We start from the raw sequence: 26,196 nt of genomic DNA, 5'->3' as shown, positions 1-26,196 counted from the left end.
GTTTTTCTTACATCTGTTGCTGCTATGAATTTGGCACAGGAAAGTCAACATGGCAGGATTTGGTCAGTGCACTGCCCTGAAACCAGAGCCTTCTCTTGGGTTTCCCCGTCCCCTGGCCAGGTCTCTATCTCCCACCGGGACCCTGCCCCAACTCCAAACACCTGACCCTGCCACCAGGGAGCTGCCAAACCGTCTTCTTCAGAAAAGAAACTCAAGAGCCGCTTGGTCTTCTTGGTGTTCATTGGTTTTTCCCCAGTCGCCCTCAGATGTAACTTCTGGGTTCTAAGTTCAAGTCCAAAGCTCAGCATGACCCACCCCTCCAGCTGTCCTTTGCCCCAGGTAGAGCCCAGCATGGGTTTTGTGAAAATAGACTTTATTATAATAAAATGTCTTTTTAAACAAATGCCCCCACCATTCCACACCCCTGGAGACCAAGGCGGGGGGGGGGGTGGAGGTTCAGTCAAACGATCTCCCACCACAGTGAAGGAAACATGCAGAGACACTCACCCGGCCACAGGGTTAGAGGGGGTAGTGAGAGTCAGGGTGGAGAGCTGTCTACCCCACTCTGAACAGAGGATGTATGAAAATAGCTGCATAAATCTGTCCTCTTCCCCAGCCCCCAGACTCCAACAGGGACCAGAGGAAAATGATGCAAAAGAGAAGTTGAATCCAATGAGCAAAATAAGGCAAACCCAACTCCTGCTATCCACCCACTGGCCCCCGGGTCTTGGGGGTAGGGGGACACACAGGGGCCAGGAGGCCAGGCTGGCAGGGAGGGGTGGAGCACTATGGAGCGGGGGTTAGGCCCGCTTTGGCGTGGCCTTTCTCCTTCCTGGGCCTGTGCGGTGGAAGCGACATGGACGAGGCTGGGCTGGGCCGAGGCACTGAGTATGTACATATATACAGGGTTCTGCCCCACCTGCCCCCCGGGGAGGTGGGGCTCCAGGGAATCCAGTGCAAACTTGCCTTCAGGGGAAGGAAGACATGTCAGGAGGATAGCCAGGGCCATCAAGAGGAGGGGGGCCAAAGAAGGGACTAGCGGAGAGTGGCGGGAAACTAGGCTGAGGTGGGTGGACTAGGAGTCACTCGTCCTGGCTGGGACTGAGGTACTCGGCCACTTTGACCAAGTTACTTCCTCATTCTGCGGCTCAGTTTCCCCTCCTACATCCAGAGGATGCAGCCTTGAGAACTAGCTCTGACCTTCGCCGAGGCTCTGATTCCGGTCCCAGTGCCACAGTGTTAACTCGGAAGAACGGGCGTCCGGGGCCTTCCCCACCCAGTGATCTGGGGGCCTCAGGGTGCTGCTTCTGCCTGCAGGATGGGCCACAGCATCACTCTTTCTTCCCAGAGCCCAGTTTCCGGAGGAGCTGCTTTCCCTTGGAGAGGAGACCCCACACCTTCTCGCTCGTGCCCTGTGCCCCCCCCAGTTCAATTGTGGGGAAGTTGCCAAGGCCAGGGGCCCACGGCCAGCCTCTGGGCACTGGGGGCCCTTGTTTTGAGCTGGCCCAGTCCTGGAATATGAGAGAAAAGGCGCAAAGTCAGGGCCTGACCCCCTGCCCCAACCTGACTCTTCCACCCTGCAGCCTCGGGTGCTTGCAGCCCTCCATGTCACAGACCATGGTCAAGAACCAGAGCCCCAGAGCCCCCCCTGCCCCCCCGCCCCCATCCAGAGCTCAGAGAGGCGAATGTGTGTGATGATGCTGAGGGAGCGCTGAGCTGGGAGTCAGAAGGGACAGACACAAAGTCCAATTCTGCTTCCAGAAGCTGGGCAAGCCCCTCCCCTTCCCTGGGTCATCTCTGTAGGGTACTGGGCTGACAGAGCTCCGGAGTCCTTGGACCTGCCCCTTGGGATGGGTGCCCCCATCGCAGCAAAGGAAGAGCAAGGACCAGGACCACTTAGAGGCAGCCCCCCGGCCCCCCACCCCCGGGGAAGGCAGCCCTCGTACCACCTCACAGACAGAGGAAGCATGCTCGTCCAGCCCAGCAGACGCGGTGCCCCAGCCCCTTCAGGGAGCGGAGGCCGTGCCCACTCCATGAGGAGGAGATCGGGACTCTTCCTTAAATGGCCTCTGAGAGGGCTGCAGGGGGCCTGGGCCAGAGGGGCATCACTCAGGCCCCCCCACAAGCTCAGGATAGGGCTGCCCTCTTAGCATTTCTCCCTTGTTAAGCTCCTCCTAGCTCCACTGGCAACCGTGAGTGGCTCCCCTTGCCCCAGGCCCAGCCAGATAGTGCTGTCAGGGGCCTAAAGGACAGGGGTGAGTAAACAGGAGAGCCACCAGGAAGCCTCCCTATCTCTACTCCCCATTCCCACATCCCTGCCGTGACCTCCTGTGCCTGGCACAGCCCAGTCGGGTCTTGGCTGGCCGACGTGTTCCCCACCCCTGCCCCCAACTCCCTTCTCAAACCCCTCCCCCTACTCGCCACCAGAGCCTGGCAGTCTCCTGGCCAGAGGCAGGGGAGCTGGGTGCCCAGCCTGGGGCCACCCCACCCCAGGCTCTGATGATGTGGCAGGGCCTGCCCACAGAGAGGTCTGTCAGCACCTGGAGGCCTAAGCGTCTATTGCTCCCCAGCCAGGGCTGGTGGCCAACCAGGGAGCCCCGGGTTCTTCCCACTCCTTCCCAGGGCTCATTCCGTAACATCCCAGGAGGGAGGGGTTGCTGGGGAAACAACTGAAGGGGGTCTCTGAACGCCAGAGATGAACAGTTTGGTGTTATCTATGGATTTTGTTTAAGGCCCCCCCCCCTTTTATTCTCTCCAACAGAGAAAATTGAGAATCAGAAGTAAAATCATGCATTTGATCCCCTAACAGGTCATGATGCAGAGGACAAGGGCGGGGAGACTATTATTACTGGTGGCTGTATCATCCTTCAGTCACCAATAATAATCACAATATTATAATACCATAGTCATATAGTATCATAATATACTGATGAGTCATGATATGGATATCACACAATATTCTATAAGCTGCAGAGCTATAGAATATGAGAGGTCTGCTAATATGGGGCCTTATGTACTAAAATGACATGTATTCCTATAATAGCTGGCACTGCCCGGGGTAAAGGCAAGGGAGGGGATGATCCTACACCCAGATCTGGCTCCCAGCAAGCTCTCCCTCCCCCATTCCCTGGGAGAAAGAAAAGCCAGGTTGGCTCTAGTATGCAAGACAAAGGAGCGCTATCTGATTATGGTGATGTAAGGAGCGGTGAGTCACATGAACAGAGGGGGCCAGTCCCCCACTTACATGTTGCTCTCTCTATATATATCTATCTCCATCTAGCACTGGACTCGTCTCCTCCTCGTTCTCTGAAGAACAGGGAACAAAGAGAGGAGATGGGTTATGGACGGACTCACATGCTCCCTGCCCAGTCACCAGATCACCCAGCTCACGGGAACTGGAATTCTGCCTAGCCTTTGCCTTTGGAAATATTGCACATGGGCACGCAAGGTTTCCCACTGGGGCCTGCCCTCCTCCTCCTCTCCCTGCCCTGTGAGGCTGGAAAGTAACTGTATTCCACCCACCCCAGGGAGAAGCAGGCTCTAAGAACAAGGACCGGGGAAGCTAGGCCTTGCTGGGCAACTGGCTTTAAAAGGCACTGGGGGGCAGGGAGACCCAACAGGGTGGGAGGTTCCCTGAAACCCGGGCTATGACTAGCTAGAGGTGTGGGGGGTCCAGGGGTCCTTTTCCACAAGATCCCCTCACCTACATCACCCCGGGGGTGTGGGCAGCTGGGTCAGAGGGGCCTGGGATCAGGGTCACAGCCATCATTCCTCTGCAGAAAGGGGCACATACTGGGAGGGAGCTGGCCCTGGCTGGGCTCTCCCTGGCAATTCCAGGCTGGGCAGAGTGCTCACCTGGTTCATAGCCCAGCTGTTCCCCTCCCATGACACTGTCCTGGTCCCCCCACCCCACCGCTCTGGCAGGGTACTCAGCCCCAACTGCTGAGCCGAAAGCCCAGCTCCTCACTGACCTGGCTCTCAGCCTGGGGTGTCCCAGGTTCCCTGTCGCTTGCCTCAGGCCCAGGGCCCTCCAGGAAGTTGGATGGAACCAGGCCCCTCTGTCCATTGAGCTCCCCCTGGGGAGGAGATGCTGGTGAGACTGAGACCAGAAAAGAGGCCTCAGCCCCACCCCCCTTGGCCCTGGAGCCCCTGCGGGAACAGCCTGAGATCAGTATCACCGTCATGGGCAGGGACTCGGCCCATTACTCCGGGCTTCCTTCAGGAACCCTTGCCCTAGGAAGGCCCTCCCTGAAAGGGGCCAGCGTGGGTGGTATGGCACAACCCCGTCCCAATGTTCTCACATAGTAGAAACCATCATCGTCCATGTCCCCAAACACAGTAATGACGTCCCCTGCCCGGAAGGGCAGCTCCGCCTGTGGAGAGCCCAAGAGGCAGGTGTCAGCCCTGGGGAGGCGCCGTCACCACCCCCCAGGCTGGGCTCTATCTGTGGGTCCTCACCTCCACGTCCATGTTGGGGGAGCTCTCCTGAGGGTTGTAGTCAAATGCAGCCACCATGGTTCGGGGAGATTTTAGGCTGGCAGAGGAGACGTGCTGGGTGTGGCCTGCAGGGCAAGGAGGAGAGGACTAGGGACTCTCTCTGGACCACCCCCCATGCCATACTGTCCTCCACACTGGAGGCCTGCTGATCCCCTATTCACCACCTCTCCACTAGTTGCAGCCCCTGGCGGGAGCCCAGACAGCCCACCCAGCCCCACCTCTTTCCTAGTATCCCCAGCATAGGACCAGTCCCTCACCTGCACAGGGTCGGGCAGGGCTTTCCGCCTCAGCTGTGGAGAGAACGTGCGAGTGAGCCCTGCCCCTCATTCCCCTCCTCATCCCAGGCTGGGGCTGGAGCAGGGCAGGTAGGATGCCCAGTCTCACACAAGGGATGCAGGAGAAAGATGTTCCGGAGCGGAGCCCAGCCCAGCCCTTTGAGTTTGGTAGTGAGCTAAGACCCAGAAAAGGTAAATGACTTGCTCCAGGCTGCGCAGAATTCACAGTCAGGTGCGTTTTGGAACAGAGGTCCCAGCAAACCCTTCCCCGTCCCCATTAAAAGGAGGCTCCCCAGTGGAGGGAATGGATGTGGATGAAGGTCTGCCCTAATTCCCTTTAACTGCTCAAAACCCCGCTTGTGTCTCCCCAGAGAGCCAAACAGTGCCCCCCACCCCCAGCCATCTCCACAGGCCCCGAGGGAGAAGGGGGTCTCTCACCCACCTTTCTTAGAGCGGCGGGGCTTGGGGGGAGGCCCAGCTGTGCGGGCTGTAGAGTACACATTCCCTGATCCAGAAAGGCAAGTATATGTAAGAGAGAAACTGAGGCAGGGGAGGGGGATAGGGTAGTGACTCTGGAGTCTCCTCTTTGGGCTGTGACTGGGTTCTCGTGCTCAAGTTTCTAAAGGGCATTCCTCTCCCATCCCCAAGCTCCAGCATCTAAACTCCATGGCCCATCCCCTCTGCAGCAGACCCCCGGTCCACGTGGCAAGCCCCTGCTGGGGCCACAGTGGCCTCAGTCTCTGCAAGGCCGCAGGCTCTGCCAGACTCTGCATGAATGAGGCTCCCCAGCCACCCCGGACATGTACATTGCTCAGGAGGGGCTCAGTTGGACGCAGGGCGGTGGGAGGCAGGTAAGGGACGGCAGCAAGTCACACCTGAGCCTTCGGTGAGAACATCCGGGGACAGACAGCCGTGCTGGAGCAGCTGCTGTCTCTCCGCGGGGCTGCCCACGGCCACCTCGACCACCATGTTGCAGGGGATGTAGCCCATGCGGCCGCCACCTTCACCCCGGTAGAAGCCGTCGGCATCCTTGTCCCCAAACACCTGAAGGCAAAGACCAGTTGTCTCAGGAGGCCAGTGCAGCTCGCTCCCTGGGGCCCACGCCCTGAGCCCCGCAGCACCCCACTCAGGATTGCAGAAGAACGCTCTCCCTTTTGTGGGTGGGGGAACGGGGCACGGGGCAAGAACCTAGAATAAGGATCGGAGGGATGAGAGAAGATGGCCCTTTCCATATGCTCATCACTCGCTGTCGGCACGTCCGCTCCCCCAGCCCACCTGGACTAGATCTCTGTAACCTCAGAGCAGCAACAAAGAGCCTTCAACGAATATTTGGAGACTCAGAAGAAATTGTAAAGTTAAGAGCAGCGGTTATTAGTCTGTGCTGAGTGCCGGGCAGCTGACGTCCCCTGTGCGTACTGAACCTCATCCTCAACTGCCTCTGTGAGGCAGACATGACCCTTATCCCCATTTTACCAATGAGGAAACCGAGGCCCAGAGCAGTCAGTTCATCTACCCAAGGCTGCACAGCCACAACGGGCAGAGTCGGGATTCAGCACCACATCCTTTGGCTCTGGAGGTTGTGTTCTCACCCATGCAGGCTAGGATACCTCCAGGATAGGAAAGGAGAGAGGACGCCCCACCCCCACCCCCGCCCCAGTAAATCAGTCACCTTCAGGATCTGGCCCTCCCGGAAGGGGAGCTCCTCTTCCCCAGCATCAGGGTTGGGCGACATTGACACAGGGTCATAGTCAAACAGAGCCACGAAGACCCTGACGGGCAGGTCCTGGTAAAGCAGCGCTCCTTCTGGGGGGCTCCTCAAAGGGGCTGCGGAGACAGCAGTGACCATAAGCTCTGGCCAAAGGGTCAGGTTAGGAGAGAGCCCCTCAGCCCAGCCCCGCTCCCGTCAGGGGCTCACCCAACTCAGTGGCGCACGCCCTGGGGGCCTGGGCCCCTCTCCGCGGGGGGCCCCTCCGCCCAGAGCTGTCCTGCCCTCTGGGCTCCCCGGTCTCTGCTGCCTGCAAAGAGAGGGCAACAGACGCAGAAGTGACCCACCGTCCCCGCTGGTGGGCAGCTCAGCAGGGGCAGGCCCCCCGCGGGCGCTCCCCAGCTCTGCCCCGTTAGCATGAGCAGCACAGCAGAGCAGGGGCCCAACGTTCTTCTCCTGGAGGCTTGACCCAGTCTCGGGGAGACATCAGACACCCCCGTGGCGGGAGGAAGGCGGGAGGGGAGACCCCGGCTCCGGCCACCCTAGCGGATGAGTGCAGTAGAGGGGACTAAGGTTAGCTCTTAGAGCTGGCCGAGGAGCGTGGGGGAGGAGAGCCTCTTCTCGGCGTCAGTGTCCCGAAGATGTAACTAGCTAAGCAGAGGAAAGGCCCACAGGCAGGGGGCCGGCTGGCAGCAATTGGCGACTAGCGATCACAGAACATTGTGCATCCCAGTTCGGATCAGCAGAAGCAGCAAAGCAGTGGAATGCGGGTGGGAGGCGGCAGGGGAGGGAGCCCAGAGGCCCAGCCCCACCGCCGCGGATGGAGGCGGCAGCGTGGAATGGGAGCGGCTGGTGGGCAGCAAGCAGAGCCACCAGGCGGCAGCAGGCAGGGGGCTGCCGGGGTGGGGCGGGGGGTGGGCACGGACCCGGGAGGGTGGCTCCTTGGCTCTGCCAGTCGCACTGTGGCCTCTCCGCTCTGGCTCCCCCTTCTCCCAGGCCAAAAGGCGCGGGTAGGGGTTGGGGCCTGAATTAGCCTTCAGAGGCCCCCTGGACCTTCCTACGGGGGCCGTGCCCCAGGCCTCCCCATCTCCGAGGTAGCAGGAGCTGGTGATGCTGATGCCCCCGCTGCCTGCCTCCTGCTCATCCTCAGAATCATATTCGATGCTGATTTCCAAGCACTTGGGGGAGAGGCAGCTGGCCAGGCTAGATTCTGGGGCTCGGCCCCGGGAGCACCTCCGGGAAGGGGGCGGCCGCCCTCTCCCAGCAGCCTCTGGCACACCCTTGGTCCCCTCGCCCACAGGGGGGCTGCCCCTCTCCCGTGAGGGGCCCGGTCGTCCAGGGGCCTGGGGCCCGCCGTTGCTGAGAAGTCGGCTGCAGTGTTCACGGGGGTCTGGGGACCGCCTGCGGTTTGGGGGCTTCTCGGGGGAGCCACTTGCTCGCCTCCGACTGCTTCCACCCACTAGTCCAGGCATGTCTTCCAGGTGGTCCCCAGCCCTGCAGGGCTCTGGAGACAAGGGACATGGGCCAGGTCCTCGAGGCTGACCACTGTCACAGCCCAGCCCCAGCGTCGCTGGCTCAGGTGGGCCGGGGTCTCGGGAAGAACAGCCTGCCCCTGGCTTCTCCTCATCTTCCTCCTCCTCCTCCTCCTTGTCTTCCTCGTCCTCCTCGTCCTCCTCTTCCTCCTCCTCGGGGATGCTAAAAAGCTTCTTGCTGCAGAACTGCTGGAGGGGCAGCTCCAGGATCTGCTCCAAGATCTCCTCGTCGCTGTCAGCCTCACAGAAGGGGTCAGGCTGGGGCTGGGGCTGGGGGGGAGGGGGCGGGAAGGGCAGCAGGGAAGAGAGGTCCGTGGGAAGAGGACAGAGCTGTGACCTTTGTCCTCAAATGAGGGCAGGGGTTGCAGGCAACCCCACAGCCCTCCCTCAGCTTCCTCTAAGAGGAAAGACCAGAGAAGGGGCTGGTCCAAAGTCCCCCAGCACGTCCAGAGCGCAGCTGGAGGAGGAACTGGGTGACACACCCAAGCAACAGGCTGCAGGGATGTTGGGGCCCTGAGGGACGGGAGCGACTGGGAGCAGACCGTGCCTGTAACAGCAGAGAGGCCTCCCCAGCCCTCCCTAAAGGTTCCCAGCAGGGATCTCAGATGGCCGGAGCTCTGCCTGTGGTGGGCTGGAGTGGGAGAAGGGGCAGAAGAGAGCTCCTCATCCTCTCCTTTCCTCCCAGGAGCGCAGAGGCCAATCCTGAGCAACTTCCTATCGACTGCGTGGGACAGGGCCCAGGCCACACACCTAGAATGTTGCTGGCACTCAGTGGTGGCTGGAGCGGCTGCTGGCCGGGGGGGTGGTAAGAGGCCCCTGGAACCCGAGGTCTAGGGCCCATCAGCCCCTCCTCCCCCCATTACCTTGGCCCCATTCTCCCTGATGCTGTGGCCAACAACCTGCTTCCGGAAAGAACAAGTCCTGGAACCCAGCTCCTCTTCCTCCTCCTCCTCCTCTTCTTGAATGTCTGAGAGATCTGAGTTGCGGCCATGGTCCACAAGGGAGTTCACCAGACGGCCCCCGAGCTCTGCTGCGTCCTCCCTCTGCGAGAGGTAAGATAAAGGAGGAGAGAGGGAAGGGTCTGAGGAGGCACAGGCAGCTCTGCAAGGGTCAGCCCCAGCCGGAATGACAGGAGTCCCTTGGCAGAGGGAGAGAGGGTCATGTCCCAAATGGGAGGTGTGCATGGGACGGGGGGCAGGGAGGTGTGGGGGGAAGAAGGATAGTAGCCAAAAGGAAAAGAGACATCTGGGAAGACGAAGCAACAAAGCAGCAGACTCGAACACAGACCAGAGCAGGAAATAAATGGAGAGGACCCCCAGATTTGGGCTGGCAGAGGCAGGGAGGCAGGCCCCAATTCTATGAGATGGCCCAGTGTGTCCCCAACCCCGTACCTCAGCCCTGGGCCTCAGCCCAGACCCTGAGTCTCCTCCGCGGCAGGCCTCAGCACAGGGCACCTGCTGGGCCAGGGCTCCCTGGGTGGAGCAGGGTGCTGGGAGAGCCTCTTCCTGGGCCAGTGGCGAGGCTGCAGGGTCGGGAGCTCTGTCGCCCATGGTGGGCTCGCTGGCCCTCCCGTCCTCTGAGGCACCCAGCACAGCTGCCCCAGCCTCCTCCTGGAACGGCAGGCACTGAGGAAGGGCCCAAGCCCCAGGCCTTTGTCCCAGCCTCCACCTGTTCCCCCTCTCCCCCAGTGGGGTACCTGCGAGCAAGGTGCCGGGGGATCCTCGTGGGATCCTTTTGGTGTCTCTCCGGCAGGGGGGCCCCCGGGGGGCTCTCGAGTTCCATGGGGGTCAGGGCGCCGGAGGGGAGAGCTGGGGTCTCCAGGCCCGGGGGAGGCCGGAGCAACGGGTGGTCTGGCCTCGGAGCCTGGCCGTGGTGAGGGGCAGGAGACCGTGGCTGGCAGGCAGGCTGCCACCAGGGCCGGGGGGACAGGAGCTGGAATGGAGTCGGCTGACTCGCCATGGGGCGACATGGTGCGCACGGCCACCTGGCAGCACACCTGCAGCAGCCGCAGCTGGGACAATTCCACCAGCACACTGCCCGCCGTGGGCGAGGCCACCTCCATGATCTGCAGGGCAGAGGGAAGGCAGCTGGGGGAGGGAGGCCCAGAGCGCCACGCGTCAGGACGCGCGGGGAACAGTGGCGGTTAGCGTTCCGCCAGGCATCGTGCTGCGGCCTTGGCGTGTCTCGCCTCACTTAACACCCCTGGCCGCGTGGCCCCGGTTGGTGGCACACTTTTTTGAAGTGCAGTCATCTGCTACCGAAGCGCACGCCCTCAACCAATCTGCGGGCTTCGTGGGGCCCCCATGCGGGGGGGGCGGGGCACCTCTGTGCCAGGCTGGGGAGACTCGGCAAGGAGAGACCCCCATCCTGTTCCCGGGCCACGGGAGGCAGAGGCCCCAGGCCATACCTTCTGCCCATCAGCATAGATGGCATAGCCTGTGACCCGGACGCCATTGGAGGTGCCAGCAGCGTCGATTGTTACTGGAAGCCAGCTGATGATCAGGACTCCGGGGGAGGGTCCCAGCTCAATCTGCACATCCAGGGGGGCATCAGGCGGGCCTGGGGGGAGGAGGGCACAAGACCCACGGACACGGGACGCTCACCTTGAGGGAGCGGCCTAGTTTGCAGCTCCCTGGGGAACCCCCGCAGCCCGGCCTTCTGGGTGTAGGGGCAGCCCAAGGCCAAGCCTGCGTACCTGCAGGGAGTGTGGTGAACTGCAGGGTGGCGGCCCGCTGCTCTGGCCTCTCCCAGCCTGGTTCCCAGGACTCTCGAGGTGGGAGCTGAGCCTCTACTCGGGCCTGATAGAGGGTACCGGGCCGCAGGTGGCAGAAGGTGGCCCAGTAGGTGCTGGGGCGGGCAGGGGGGCACTCTTCCCCATTGAGGTAGACGGCATGGGCCAAGTTGCTGTTGCCGGGCACCCAGGTGATCTCAGCAGACGTGGCCGTCAGTCGACGGACCCGCAGCTGGCTAGGTCCCACCCTGGCTCGGGTACCCACCGCCAAGCAACAACGCAGAGGGTCGGAGCTGCCCTGGCTGGTCAGGGCCTGCACAGAAACACGGACAGGCCCGGCCCGCAGGTCCAGGTTCTCGAGCACAGCCTTGGGGGGCACCCCTGGCCCCAGGGCCTGACGCAGCTCCCCATTCACGCCGATGTGGTAGCCACGTAGCTCCACTCGCTCAGGAGGCGGCTCCCAGGCCAGCACCACACTGTGGGCCAGCTGCCTGAGGACCACCAGACTGCGGGGGTAAGGCACAGCCGGGGGCCCACCCGGGCCCTCAGGCTGGGGGCTCAGACTGAGCTCGTCCCCTGCAGCCTCGTCCTCGGGTCCGGGCCGGCTGTGGCCCCCGCTGCTGCTGCCACCCCCACCTCCACTCAGGAAACTGAGTTCAGGGCCCGAGCTGTGGGACAGATCAGCCAGCTCCGGAGGGAGGGAGGTCAGGAGGTCATCGTCGGACACACGCTCTACAAAATTGGAAGGGACCAGGCCCCTTCGGCCATCCATGAGCTCCCCTGGCAGAGGGAGGGCAGGGAAGGGGAAGACAGAGAGGAGGTAGAGAAAAACCAGTCCAATAAATGCATTTTAGCCATGGTTAGTGCACGATCTTAAGCATTCGATTCAAATCAACATTTATCTGTGAGCACTTTTAACAGGAGGGAGTTACTGCTAATATTCACAGGTGTGGTAACAGCACTGTGGTGACAGAGGACAGAGCTTCTTAAGTTTGAATGTGCATCTGAATCGCCTGGAGATCTGTTAAAATGTAGACTCTAACTTAGTTTGGTCTGGGGGGGACTGCAAGGCTGCATTTCTAACAAGCGCCTGGGCTCTGCCGGCGTCAGAGAATGGCCGTGTTCTGAGGAGATGCGCGCAAAATGGCATGATGGCTACAACTCGCTTTTACCTCATTTTTCTTTCTTAACCTACAGACGGAAAAAGCAAATATGACAGAACGTTAACAACTGTTGAATCGAGGTGGTGAGGATATAGGTGTTCGCTGCACCGTTCTTTCATTTTTCTGTGCGTTCGAAAACTCTCACACTACGAAGGCCTGAGGAGTGGGGACAGGGGCGCCCTTCAACTTCCTTAGTGGAAGACAGGCCTCCTCGGTGGGAGAGGAAGCGCCACATGGTCAGGGTGAGAGAAGGAATCTCTAGGGACAAAAGACATAAGTGCCAAAGAAGATTCCCCTCTGGGTTCTAGAAGCGATGAGGACCCACCGCGGGCCGGGGTCTAGGAACAGGACTGGCGGTCAGTCCAGGCAGTGACCAGAGGTCGGTTCTGTTACCTTGTGCAGGTTCCCCTGAACACATGACAACAGAGGGCCGTCCAGGAAGGAAGAAACTGGGCACACAGCATGTCCTGTCACAGCTAATTTGGGAGAAGGGAGTGGGCTCCCAGGGAACAGACGAGCTGGCAGCCACTGTGCCTTATTAGGAGGAAGGGGGAGCAGGGCCCGAGGCTTACGGAAGGGGGTGTGGAGGAGGAAGATGGGTCTGAGCAGCAGGAGGGCCGGCAAGTTTCCCCAGCACCCTCGCTCTCCACTTATGCCAGGAGGGGGAGAAAGTAAGGAAACTTGAAGAAACAACAGTGACTTCCAATAACTTCGATACTCTAAGCGCTTGGAGTAGGTCGACTGGTGACCTCCCCAAAATATGTCCACATCCTAATCCCTGGCTCCTGCGGCTGTGGCCTTATTTGGAAAACGCATCTTTGCAGATGCAATTAAGTTCGGGAGCTTGAGATGAGATCGTTCTGGATTATATGGATGGGTCCTAAATCAAATGACAAGTGTCCTTACAGGAGTGACACAGAAGCAAGACACTGAGAGAAGGGGAGGCGGCAACGGAACTACAGAGGCAGAGACCAGACTGACGTGGTCACAAGCCACAGGACACCTGGAATCACACGAAGCTGGAAGGGACAGGGGATGGAGTCTCCCTGACGGCCTCCAGACGGAGCGTGGCCCTGCCAACACCTTGATTTCAAACGTCTGGCCTCCAGGGGTGTGAGAGATTGCATTTCCGTTGTTTTAAGCCAGCCAGTCAGTACTTTGGTTGGGCAGCCCGAGGACGTCAGTATAAGCACGGACACGAAGGAATGGGACAGGGAAGGTAGGAGCCTTTGCACCAAGCGGATCCACCGTCCAGAAAGGCTGGCGCTGGAGCCCCCGCCAGAGCCAGGCCCACGTTCCCGAAGTTGGAACCGCGGACAGTGGTCCAGGCAGCACCAGACGCAGACGAAGCCGTCACGTAGCTAAGTCTGACGGGGGGACAGGGCATCCTGGGCCCAGTTGTCTCCAGGCCTTTAAGTCTATCCCAGATCAGATAGTTCAAATTCTAATAATTTGTGGTTACTATTTGTGTTTTGGCTACCCGCCCCCCCTTCCAAGAAAAGGTGTGGGCTCTGGGGTTTTTTTCATTTAAAAAGTAGTTTTTCTGGAAAATATTTAATCCCCCTTCTGTTATGCACATCTCTGGGGAGTTTAGCTATTCACCATCACTCACGGCAGCTACTCAAAGACCAACCGCTGGGCCCAGGGAAGGCATGCGGAGCGGGCTCAAGACCCAGCCTTCCAAACCCCAAGCTTTGGGCCTTACGGATTCAGACCTGACTTCTTTGCTAAATCTCCGTCCGTGGTTATGGTCCTCACCCTGCCCTGCCTGCACCACAGCGTCGTTCTCCCTACCGTGTGGCCAGGGCCACCTGGGGAGTCTCTCGAGACCGTGTCTTGGGCAGGCCCTGCCCTGTTGCCTGGTCTCAGTCATGGGCCGTGGCCTGAGCTCCCCATGGGCCCTGGAGAGCTGCCCTGAAGCCCACGCCCTGCCCGGGCCCAGACACCTGCTGACTACTTCCTAACCCCCTTTCCCGGGCTCTGGACCCTGATTCCTCCTCCCCACACCCGACTGGAGTCCAGCGTCAGATCTACGCCACACGCCCGATGTTGATGTCACTAGACTTAAGCACTGTCCTGCCCTGTCCGGCAGCACAGAAGCAAATTTAGCCCAAATTCCCTGTGACGCCATCCATCGTCTGGGCTGTCGTAGGCCCTGTCCTGCCCTGCTTGCAGCAGACCTGTGGTCAGACCAGCTGCCCCCTGTCCTAGGTCCCTTCCCCACGGGCTGCTTTTTAGCGGAGTCGGAAAAGTTCTAGCGGGCTGAGCGGCTGGGGAGAGGGCCTGGGGGGGTGGAGGTCTTTGGGAAGAGGAACTTAAAAGCAGGGGGATGGACAGAACAACGCTGCTACCCTCCTACCTTCAAAAAAGCCATCCTCATCCATGTTGCCATAGATGTAGATGTACTCGCCAGCAATAAGAGGAAGCTCTGCCTCCGGGTTCTCATTGGGGCCCTCGAACGGGTTGTAGCTGTTGAAGGAGGTGTGGAGGAGGAAGAGGATGGTGACCTACATCCTGCCTCCATGTCCCGTCTCCTCTCCCCCACTGTACGAGGCCTTTATGGACACTTGGTGGTCCCCCATTAGCCAAGTAGAGCACTCACTGCGCCCGCCCGGCCCAACTAGGCCGAGAGGACATGTCCAACTAGGATCCCTGTACCACGGCTGCCCCCTCCAGAGGCCTCTGTCTTCTTCACCTGGTCCTTGCCTCCCGTACACCCGAAACCCTAGGGAAACGGGGAGCGGGGGCAGGTGCCCACCTGTAGCGCGCTAGGAAGACCTGGATCCTGGCTCCTCCCCGGCTGCCCTCGGGTGCCGCTGGGAGCAGGGAGACACTGTCTGCCTCCAGCTCTTCCACCTCACTGGCCGTGTCCACCTGTGGGCAAACAGAAGGGGCCAGTGCTCTTTGGGACCCAGGGCCAATGGCAAAGCAGGCAGGTTTCCAGGATGAGCCAGAGGACCCACTGCTTTGAGAAGGCAGAGAGAGCACCTGCTGGACAAGGCCAGCAGCAATGATCCCCAATGTTTCCTAAATCAGCACCCAAGCCCGCAGGTCCTGGCAGAGCCCCGCTGCCCTAGCAAAGGGGAGTGAGGACAACCTGGATCCCTCCCGAGCCAGGGCCTCGGCTGCACCCGCCCAGTAAGTAAGACCGCTTTCCCCATCAGAGAAGAAGCCAACAACACTGGTGTGCGGGGGGTGACCAATGGCAGTTTGTCTCCTTAAGGGAAAAATGCAGCAAAGCGCTCCAACTGGGAAGAGCTGGAGGCAAGGAGGCAGAGACTAGAGAAGTCCCTGCAAGGAGGGTCCGGAACGGGGAGACCCGGCGGCCCCTCCAATCACAGCGCCAAAGCCTGCACCGTCATTCTAGCCCACAAGAGGGCAGTAGAGGCCGGGGCTGGGTTCTACCGCTTTCCACCTTTGACAGCAGGGCTGCTTCTGACCTGCCGTGCCCCCCATTTCTGGGGTTTGAGGTTTGCCCCTCCTAGAGAGGAGGGACAAGGTGATCAAGCACTTGGTAATGAAAATAGCTGCCGCACGTTAAGCATCTACTGTGTGCCCTGCAGTGCTCTTCCTTCTATTTTCTCATGTAATCCTCAGGACAACATTGCAAGGCAGGTTTTATTAGCTCCAAAATCCAGACAACGAAACCAAAGCCCAGAAAAGGTCAGAGACTCGCCTAAGACAGAGCTGGGATGTGAATCCCAGAACCTGCATCCTTTCCCACACAACCACCTGCTTCTGCTACAGACACTCGCATGAACAGTCTCGTTATACGGATCCTGGCGCCAGTGCGTCTCTCTCCATCCAGCTCGGGACTCTGGGGCCTCTGTGAGCCCCAGAGGGGTGGGGCTGGGCAGCCCCAAAGTAGAGCGCTGGAGCCCTGGGGGGCAGGGCAGGCTCCACCTGAGCTCCTTGCCCATCAGGAAATCCACAGGTCCTTCTCTCCCAGGGCCTGGCTCCACTTCCCAACTTGCGACCCCACATGGCCAGCAGCCACCCAACTCCTGGGGACCCCAGAGGAGGATAGGGCCACCCACTGCCCCATTCCCCAGGCCCCTCCCCAGCACTGACCTCGGGCGTGGGGCATGACTTGGGGCTGTTGTGGATGGATTCAGAGCGAGAGGAGTTGGAGAGGGACTCTGCCTTCTTGGCCGTCCTTCGAGGGACCCCGGTAACAGTGGCAGGGGCAGGCTCAGAAGACTTTGGGGTGCAGCGCCCAGGGGAGCCCGGAGGGAGATCAAGGTCTAAAGAGAAGATGGCGGTGCCTGGGTGGCTCAGTTGGTTGAGCGACTGCCTTCGGCTCAGGTCACGATCCTGGAGTCCCGGGATCGAGTCCTGCATCGGGCTCCCTGCTCGCAGGGAGTCTGCTTCTCCCTCTGACCCTCCCCCCTCTCATGTGCTCTTTCTCTCTCTCTCTCACTCTCTCAAATAAATGAATAAATAAAATCTTTAAAAAAATAAAATAAAATTGGGTAGACAAGGGGCACCTGGGTGGCTCAGTTGGTTAAGCGACTGCCTTCGGCTCAGGTCATGATCCTGGAGTCTGGGATCGAGTCCCATATCGGGCTCCTTGCTCAGCAGGGGGTCTGCTTCTCCCTCTGACCCTCCCGCCTCTCATGTGCTCTCTCTCTCTCAAATAAATTAATAAAAAATCTTTAAAAAAAAAAAAGAGAAGATGGCATGTGGGGTCTGTGGCCTGAGGAGGGACTAGGGAGCAAGGATGGGGGCCGCTCGATAGGGAGGTCAGGCCCTCCATAGCCACTTCTAAGAGGGAAATATTTGAGGGAAACTTACTACATAGAGGTGGAGGTGATTTACATATATTATTTCACATGATCCTCAGAGCAGCTCATTGAGGTGCACTGAATTTTTCCCGTCTCAGAGCTTAGGAAACCAGAGCCCACAGAGGTTTAACAGCATGCTCAAAATCACGTGGGCTGGTAAGTGAGAGGGGGCTGGGGCCCCCGGATCTGACTGATGCCTGGCCCAGCTCTTCACAAGCCCATCCTGTCAGCTGCTGGGTCCTAGGACCCAGCGCCTAGCCATGACCACACAGTCTTGCTGGAGGAGAGGAGCAGTGGCCGAGACGCCTGGCCAGACTCCAGGAGAGCCACTCCTGTGAGCTCATTTCTCCCCTGTCAGAGCCTCGTTCCAGCCAGGCCTGGCTCTAACTTGCTGTGTGACTTCGGGTGAGCTGCTAGCCTTCTCAGACTCGGAACGCTCTGCTCTATACAAAAGCTCCAGGCCTGGGGATTCCAGACTAATGTCACTGGGGTCCACCTTACCTTTGGGGCCGGATCCCCGGCAGGGCTGGGGAGTAGAGCAGCAGCAGGGGGGTGGGGGGTGGTCCCCAAGGGTACTGTAGCCCAGGGCAGAGGTGAGTAGATCCAAGGGGCCAGGGTGCAGGCGGAAGGCCTGGAGCTCCTGTGCCAGGAGGCTGAAGCGCTCTGTTTGGGTGCGGCACTGCTCCTCCAGCTCTCGAACCCGGACCTGGGCCAAGACCTCCCCTAAGCCACCAGGCCCAGCAAAGCTGCCTGGTCCCATCCTGTGCCATGTCCACACGGGAGGAGCCCAGAGCAGGCCTCAGCTCATATCCGCCCAGCCCTAGGCCCAGGCACCAGCCCTCAGCCTCGCTGCCCCACTGCCTAATAGTGTCTGAGCGGGGGGTGAAGTACCAGGGCTGTGGGGGGCCCGCCTCCCACTCAGCACACCCTCACACCCCAGGCAGTGGCACTTCCTGCTTCCAGCTGCTTCTAGGCCAAAAGGCATGGCGCCCACTCCCAGCTCCACTTCCAGTCCCTCCTCAGGAGTCTCCTCGGCTCTGCTGCTTGTCACCCTCCCACAGTCAGTGACCCAAATCCCTACCCTCAAGAGAGATCCCACACAGGAGCTAGGGACATCTTTGTGGCAGGAAGGAGCCAACGCTCAAAGAATTTTTTCTCAGGTTTCAGGAGAGTCCCAACATCTGGGGCCTCTCCCCTGGCCAAGATCAAGAGGATCCTGGGTTAGACTGGTGATGAACTTCCTCATGGTCTGAGTGGCTAGGTTTTAGAGGAGGGACGGCCCCGTGTCTGCCAGGCACTGTGGCAGGTCTGGGTCGAGGAGGTGGCCCACATGTCCTGCAGGAATCCCAGCCCATCTACACGTTCTTGGGTCTCTGCTACCAGTCACACCCTCCTCTGTTGGACATGAGAGCTGGGGCCACTTGGACCTGAGGAAGGAGACGCAGCTCAGCCAGCCTGGAGAGGTGGAGGGGAGGGGACAGCCCAGGGAGATGGGGGGCGGGGGCGGGGGGCTGTACCTGCATGGAATCCAGGGTCGACTGTGGCAGGAAAGGAAAGCACAGAGAACAGGTTAGAACCGCTCACCCTGCAGGTCATTGCACAGAAAGGGAGGGAAGGAGAAAGGGCCCAAGTGGACACTACCTGGTCAGCTCCCTGGACTGACTGGGCAGTTCCTAAACGGAAGGATATTTCAGGGTGAAGGCGGCCTCTGGGGGTGGGTGGCAGGGGGGAGACTGCTGCCACCAGACCCAGGAGCCCCTGCCCAGTGGTGCCCTTGCCTGAGAAGTAGGCCAATGGTGGAGGGGATTCCCTAGGCTCTGGAGCATTTAAAGGCCCTTCCTGCAACCCCACAGTCCCCACACCCACAGAGTCCATTCCAGCTCTCTCTGAACTTCCCTGCCTTCCCCCCCAAACTGGTGCTGCCGCTGGTCACCTGCAGGGACCCTACCTCCAATAGCTGCACGGCCCCTTCATGTTCCCTCTTGGCTTCTGCCTGGGCCTACAGGGAAGAGGAGGCAAAATGTTGGAGGGAAAGGATGAGGACCAGGGGAGGGGATAGAGGGAGACGGATAGAGGAGGGGCAGCAGGGGCAAAGGGAGGGAAGAAAAGAGGGGAAGGGGGGGAGAAGAAGAGGAAAGGGGAGCTGGGAAGGGGGAGGCTGAGGGTTCTCCTCCCCGCCCTCCCAAATTCCCACCCCAGAACCATACCTCAGGTCAGAAGATCACGGTGTCAAGGGGAAGCAGGGCTGATACTGCTGCTCTCTTTCTGGCACATCCACCCTCTGGGTTTCCCTCCTACCTCTTGGGACGCTCCTTCTCAGCCTCCTTCACCTGCTCCCTGCCTTTTATCTTTTTTAAATGTTAGGGTGTCATAGGGCACAGGGCTGGGCCCACTTTACACTCTTCACTCTCTCCCAAGGGGTCCTATCTAATCACATGACTGGACACATTGATGACTCCGAAATGTCCATGATCAACTTCCCCATGATTCCAGACCCGCAGATCCAACTGTCTATGGACATGTCCACTTGTATGTTTAACACACAACCCAAACTTAACCAAAATCGAACTCAGGACTCGGGACTCCCTAACTCTCATGTCTGTTGCCCCTTCATCTTTCACCTCCTCAGGGCTGTCCCTCAGGGTGGACTGAAAGGAGCAGAAGCTCTACTAGAATCCTATGGAGCCTTGTCAATTCTGTCTCCAAAATATATTTCAAATCTTCCCCCTTTCCACCTGCCCTGCCTGCACCCTAGTTCAGATGGACATCATCTCCTGCAGTAGCCCCAACACCTGACCGACCACCTGCCTCCTCGCCCCCCCCCCCCAGCCCCTCACTCCATAGTGCTGCTCAAGCGATCTTCTAATATGACAACTCAGATCATGCTATCTCCCCGCTTGGGACCTTCCAACAGCTCAGAGAACAAAATATCCAAACTCTTCTTTAAGGCCTGACAAGATCTGGCTCTTGTCTAATTCCTGTGGTTGTATTCTAGCCACATTGGTCTGGACCCCACACTCTTTCCTGCCACAGGGCATTGGCACTTAGATTTTCCCACCTGGAGCGCTCTTCAGCGGGCTCCTTCTCACCCTTAAGGTATTAGAGGCCTTCCCTACCGGCCTCTCTAAAGTGGCCCCTGGCCCCATCCCAGTCACTCTGTCACATCACCCTGTTCACGTCCCCCACTGGGCCCATCAGTGACCAGGGTCGTCTCACTCGAGCATCTGCTTATTTGCTGATTGGTCTGGGAACTGTTCTTTCCCCACCACTGTCCCCCAGTGCCTGGCACAGAACCTGGTACTCAGCGGGTGCTCAGGAAAAGCTCATGGGGCGAGTGGATGACCGAGGGCTCCGGCTGCCTACCACCCTTCCCTCCCCCGGCCCCCACCTGCTGCAGCCTCCGGACCTCCTCCTGCTTCTCCTGCAGGCTGAGCCGGGCCTGCTCATGCTCCACCTCCAGCTGCTGCCTCCGCTGGGCCACCTCCCGCATGTGCTAAAACACAAGACCCTGGGTCAAGGCCAGGGCCCCCCACCACCGTTTCTGTAGCTCTAAGGTGAGCGAGCCTCAGACCCTATGGGTTCCAGATACCCTCTGTTAAAAAGGAAACCGAGGCCAGAGAAGCATAGGGGTTGGCGGCGCTGGGACTGGACCTCAGACCCCAGTGCCCCACATAGGACACATTCTACCACTTTCTCCTTCTGCCAGGGACCAAGACCCTCCCGCCACGTCCATAGTCTCCTCACCTTCAGCACCTGCTCCAGGCTCTCCAGCTTGCTCTGCAGGCCCTGGCTCTTGCGAAGGGCCGAGTCCCTCTCCTGCGTCACCCCCAGGAGCTGGCCCCTCAGCTCTGCATTCTCCCACTCCACCTGGACAGGGGGGAGGGGCAGGGAGCTAGGTGTGTCTGCCTTGTCCCCGCAGCTCCCTGGCCAGGGGAGCAGAACCCTTCACACTCTAGCCCAGTGCAGGGGGTGGAGAAGACAGCCCCGTGCCCAGGGCCCAGGGCCCAGGGCTCCAGCAGAAGCCCAGGCCCCACAGCACATGCACAGAGTGGCTACCTGCTCCTTTTCTGTGGCTCTCCCACTGAGCCGAGAGTTCTCCTCCACGAGGCGGGCATTCTCATTCTGGGCTTCTCTCAGCTGCAGTTCCTGAGAAACCAGGGGAGCTCTGGGGAGGGGGCCCAGCACCCACACGCCTCCTCTCCCCACACAGAGGACCTGGCCCTCCCAGACAAGGCCTTCCTCCCCCAACCTGGACCCTGTGCCAGGCAGGGCAGGAGAGCCCCGAAGGATACGAGGGGTGAGAGCAGAGCTGAGAGGGAGCCCACCACCTGGCTGGCCCTGGGGAGACCCTGGGGAGCTCACCAGCTCTTCACATCGCCTCTGCTTTTTCCGGGCTTCCTGTTCCAGGCTCTCACATTTCTTTCGCTTCTTGCTGAGCTCTGACTCCTGTGGGGTCAGAACCAAGGGCTCTTCATGTGGGAAGGCAGACCTGCCCATAGCTGTTGCCTCCAGCCCTTGACCTGGGACTTACCAGCTGCTGCACCCTCTGCTGTCTCTCGGGCTCCCCTAGGACCACGGGTGGGTTCTCCACATCCTCCTGGGCTGTGGCCTGGAAATGCCCAGGGATGGGGGCTGGCACCTGAGAATAGGGCCCCCGGGGCAGCCTGCCCCCCTGCCCGGCCTGTCTGTGGCAGGCTCCCACCCCAACTCACAGTCAGCAAAGCCATCCCTACCCAAGAAGGGAGGGAGGGAGGGGGCCTGCTGCCTGCACACATCTCCCGCTGATGTGGAAGCGCAGAGGCGGCACCCCTGTGTCCTCCAGACATACTGCTGTGAGATCCTGAGACCCATGAGTGCCCTGGGAGATGTGTCCCTTATCCAGGCCAAAGCTTTCCCTTTTTAGCTTCCAACAGCAGCCCTGCTCTGCACTCAATAACCGTCCTGGGTGTCCTTCAGTGACTAGCAGAGAGCTAGGAGACCGCCTGGGCCCCCGGGGATGCGGTGCTCCCAGAGCTCGGAATTCTGGATCATCCACACCGGGGCTTTGCCTAGAGCACTGCAAGCCTGGCCAGACCCTCGTCCTAGCTTCCCGCAAGCCCACCCTGTCGCACTTGAGATTTATCTATGCAAACTCCAGGGGAGGGCAGCTCTTGAGGGGAGGTGCATCTCCCTCCCTGGGCCAGGCAGAGGAGCAAAATCTGAGCGAGGAGCACCCCCCACGCACGGAGGCCTTGGTCGCTATGGAGCCCCTTCTCCCACCCCTCTTCCCAGAAAGAGGTGAACCTAGGGGCCGCCCAAGTAGAGAGGATGGAGAGGAGCCAGACCTCTAAGCTCTGCGGGTCCGGAGTAGGGTCCCAAGCTCTTGCGACAGCGGCTGCCTAAGCCCAGCGCCCAACGAGGGTCGCCCGTACCTGGAGCCGAGGCGGACGCACCGCCGCCCCCGGGGGGCCGGGGCCGGGCCTGGCGGACCCGGCGGGCGCTGAAGGGGGCGTCCCCGCGCTAGGGCGGCGGCGGGAGGCGGCGGCGCGGGCTGGGCCCCGGGCGGCTGCCAGGGCAACCGGGGATTTGCGGCCGGGCCGTACCACTGGCGGCGCGGCAGGGGCGGCGGGGCGCAGGCCTGCGGAGGGCGCACCCCGAACGGCCGGGGTCGGCGCGGCGCAGGTACGGCTGGCCCTCCCCTCCGGGGTCGGGGAAGCTCCCGGGCCCTCGGAGAGCGCACGCCACCGGCGGGTCTTGGGGGCTCTGAGCGTCGGGTAGGGGGAGAGCCCGGAGCCGCCGCCCCCCCCCCCAGACGCCCACACGCCCGCGCCCGCGCCGGAGCTCACCTCGCCCGGGGCCCCGGGGGCGGGCGCCCCTACTCTGGCCGGGGCCGCGGGGCCCGGGGGCCGGGGCGGCGCCGACGGCTCCTGCTGGTTGCGCAGGGCGATCTGCCTCTGCAGCCGCAGCACCTCCCGCTGGGACTCGCGCAGCAGCCGGTCGAAGTCCCGCACGTGGAGCCACTGGGGGCCCTCCTGGGGTTGGGGGGAACAGGGAGGAGGGGATCAGGCCTAGCCCCAGCCCGCCCTCCACCTTGCTAGAGGGGCTGCGACGCGCGGGAACGTGCAGATCCTCTCCTACATCCATGTTTGGTCCTAGGTGCTCGCGTATGCGGCCACACGCTTCCGCGAGCCCGTGTGCGGTCACGGTGACTCATTTACTGGGCGCTCACGGTGTGCCTGGCACTGTGCTAAGTGCCTTGTGAACATCACTTCACGCAAGTGTGAGGGATGTGTGGCTTCATCCAGCCAGACCCTCTGGCATACAGCCCGAAGCCTGGAGCACAGAAATTCCCAGGTCTGAGACTCGTGGCCCCGCCCCCTTCAGTTCAGGCTCCTTCTCCCAGCTCGCACCTGGGCCGTTGCCAGGGGAACCTACTCCCCAGCCCCTTCCACCTTCCCGCTTCATTTGCATCTCAGCAACATCTCGTCCACACCCCCCACAAGCCAGGCAGGCGGCCCCCCGTGTAGGGCTGATCAGGAAGGGGTGACCAGGGCCTCGCACCTTGCCAACCAGGGTGAGCCTGGCCTGCAGCTCCCTGCATTCCCGCTGCAAGGCAGCGATCTGCTTGTCCTTAGCGAGCAGGGCGCTGGCTGTCTCATTGAGGTCTCGGGCTCGCTGATGGGCCAGGGCCTTCCGGCACAGCTCCAAGCTGGCCCCAGGTCGGGGCACAGGGGCGCTCACCTGGCCAGAGGAGGGGTAAGGCCAACGATCATCTGAGGGCTGGGGCACTTCTCCCACTCCTCAGCTCCTCTCAACGGAGGGGTTAGGATGAAAACCTGGAAGTTTTGCCTCCTGCTTCCACCCCGTATTGGGGGCTTTAGGGGACCGCTAGCCTCACTTGACTCCATCCCTGCAAATCCTCAGACAGGACTGAGGGGGTTAACTCCACATCCTAGTTTAGGCCCAAAGGATGCTGCTAATTCAGGGCTGCCTCTGTCGTGGGTCTTCATCCCTGCCCCCACCAGCTCTGCACCCAGAGATGAGCTCAGCGGGAGGCGGCAGCCAGCACCAGCACGTGGTAATCCAGAAACGTGCTCCCTGCCTGTTCAGGAACTCCCCGTCCAGCCCTGCCCTCCCTCCGGTAACTCCAGAAACCCTCCGCCTCCTAGCCCAGCCGGCATTTGCCCTGCCTAGCCCTGGGCCCCTGGCTTCCTGCTCCCCTGGGTGCTAGGAGTCCACGCCTCCTCAGCCCCACTCCCTCGGACCCGTCCTGGCTCCCCTCTCTCCCTGGTCACCCCGCCTCCATCCCGCAGCCTCCCATCCTCACCACCTTCAGGTTAGTCTCCTGCAGCTTCCGGGCCCTCTCCTCCAGGCGCTTGGCAATGACCGCCAGCTGGGCATTCTTCCGCTTCAGCCTCCGCACCTTCTCCTCTGTCTCAGGGAAGCTGCTCTTCCTCTGACAAGGGGTCAGCCAGAATTGGGGCATGTGGGGAGCGTCCCACAGACCCAATCCTAACCGTCCAGGACGTGGGTTAGAGCCCTGGGCTCACAGTGGGGTCCTTGGCAACTCTAGATAGGGGTTCACCCTCTCTGGGTCTTGGGGTCATATCACCTCCATGTAGCCCCCACTTGGAGGCATAGTTTATGGGATGAGGAGGACGCTGAGGCAGAGGGCTGGGGTGTCTGAGTCTGCCTTCCCCCAGCTCCAACCGGGACTCGGGACTTGCTTTCCAAGCCTCACCAGCATCTGATTTTCCTCCTTAAGCATGGCACAGCGCTGCTGCAGCTCCCCCAGGGCCCTCAGCAGCTCCGGATTGGGCCTGTCCCCGCAGCCCATGTTCAGCTTGCCCTGGCATGGCAAAGGACAGGGTGCAGCACCTCAGGAACACACCGTCCCTAGTCAAAGCCCCCCATATGGAAGCAGCCTGCCTGCCAACAGTCTAGAGAGACATGGAGACGAGAAGGTTCTCCCCCAAGTCCCAGGCCTTCCGAGATGAGCATAGGAGGCCCAGAAGGGGCCCACACCGGCCTCCTCCAGTCCTGGGACCCTCTCTGCTAGTCCCCAATTCTGTCCGTCTCTGCCCATCTCTTCCTGGGAAATGCCAGCCAGAGCTCCCAGCCCCACCCCTCCAGGCTCCTTATGGGCCCTGTGTCCCCTTCCTTCCCCCAGAGCCCTGGTCCTTCCATCTTCTATACGAGGCTGCTCACATCTACCCCAAACCTTGTCCTACATGGCTCAGCCCAGCACTGAGCCACCTCCTCTGAACTCTGATTCCATCACACACCTCCACAACCCCCATCACCCCCACCCCCCGGATCCTCCAGCACCCAAGGACAGAGACTCTCGGAGGAGGAGACACAGACAGACCATCAGAGAGAGACACACAGAGGGAAGGGGTAGGGGCAGGGCCAGATGTAGCAGACAGGCAGAGAGTTAGAAGGCCAGACATACGGCAAAAAATGGAGCCCCTGAGATTCCTGCCCAGAGTGGGCATGGCACACAGTCACAGAGAAGGAGCCCCAGACAGAGACAGGCCAGGAGAAGAGACGCAGGCCGTGGGGTTGCATATCGTGCCCAGGCTGGAGGGCATCATGAGAGCCCCCCCCCCCACGTAGACCCCAGCTCCCTTACCTTAGGGAGAGCCTCCACCTCCTCGTCCTCCAGCCTTGGGCAGCTGGGTCTGGAGCTCGCTGCTTGGTGCCTCAGGCCGGGCAGCCCAGTTTTGGTTCCTTCGGTGTCCATGCCCCCCATAGCCCCGGGGCTCTGGGCTCCCTCAGGCTCAGAGCTCTCCTCCGGCCTCAGCCCTCCACCCTGCAGAGCTGCCGGAGTATCAGCGATGCTTGGGCTTGCGCCTCCAGGTTTGAGCCCCTGGCCCGGAGTCCAGCTCTGCCAGGCGGGCAGGGCCCATGGCTCCATGGCTCTGGGGTCCCCCAGCCGTGGGAGGGGTGTCAGTTGCTCCATGATACTGCCAAGGGGCCCCAGGACCCGGGCCGGGGGACATGACCCAGCCAAGCGGAGGGGCTGGCGAGGGTCATGCCAGGCCAGACCCTCTCCTCCCTGAGCTCTTGGCTTCACCGAGGCTCCATCCGAGGTTGGCCCTTCTTCCTCACCCACAAAGGAGGCTGCTGGAGTCAGAGCTGCCAGAGCCGAAGCTGGGGGTATGCGAGCTATGTTTGCTCGTGGCTGTGTGTGTGCGCAGGTGTGTGGACGCGCGCGGGTGTCCCCGCGGGGGCAGGGCGGATGGCAGAGGCCACCACCAGTAGCGCCCGGGTGAGGGTCGGCGTGTGTCTCCAGCTCCGTGCGTCCCAGGCAGCGCTGCCTCGCGTGTGTTTGGAGGACGGATGCCCCCACTCGTGCGTGTTGGGGGTAGTGGTTCTGCGTGTCACTGTGCCTGTGTCGGAGTTACCGGTTGTTTCTCGGTGGGGGGGGGAGGGGTGTCCGTGTTGCAGGGCTGTGGCAGCGTGTGATGCTGTCACTGGTTGTATCCGAGCCGCTCCGCGTTGTGCAGCTCTGTGCCTCGGTGTCATCG

General features: G+C 61.0%; 1 protein-coding gene across 1 annotated transcript; it reads right to left on the bottom strand.

The window, feature by feature from the left end:
* Positions 1-375: 375 nt before the first annotated feature.
* On the bottom strand, positions 376-25,418 carry TSPOAP1 (TSPO associated protein 1). The gene is made up of 32 exons (XM_064583302.1): positions 25,299-25,418; positions 24,408-24,515; positions 23,994-24,122; positions 23,228-23,407; positions 22,513-22,698; positions 21,219-21,296; positions 21,050-21,133; positions 20,744-20,833; positions 20,432-20,554; positions 20,076-20,180; positions 18,636-18,686; positions 18,205-18,225; positions 17,189-17,393; positions 15,975-16,147; positions 14,662-14,777; positions 14,263-14,372; positions 10,705-11,520; positions 10,417-10,568; positions 9,706-10,074; positions 9,401-9,619; positions 8,873-9,052; positions 7,404-8,279; positions 6,688-6,787; positions 6,442-6,596; positions 5,648-5,816; positions 5,215-5,277; positions 4,755-4,787; positions 4,459-4,562; positions 4,302-4,373; positions 3,972-4,076; positions 3,245-3,306; positions 376-1,511 (listed from the first exon to the last, which is right to left on the bottom strand). Exons 1-31 carry the CDS (start codon positions 25,416-25,418, stop codon positions 3,277-3,279), a joined length of 5,322 nt encoding a protein of 1,773 aa, XP_064439372.1. The 3' UTR covers positions 376-1,511; positions 3,245-3,276.
* Between the last annotated feature and the right edge of the window lie 778 nt (positions 25,419-26,196).

This window comes from Mirounga angustirostris, unplaced genomic scaffold, assembly GCF_029215605.1.
Source record: "Mirounga angustirostris isolate CCGP_5_RB_7025 unplaced genomic scaffold, mMirAng1.0.hap1 SCAF_17, whole genome shotgun sequence".
Taxonomy (NCBI): Eukaryota; Metazoa; Chordata; class Mammalia; order Carnivora; family Phocidae; genus Mirounga; species Mirounga angustirostris.
The sequence above is the reverse complement of the archived record's forward strand: the minus strand, read 5'-3'. Positions and strand labels throughout refer to the sequence as shown.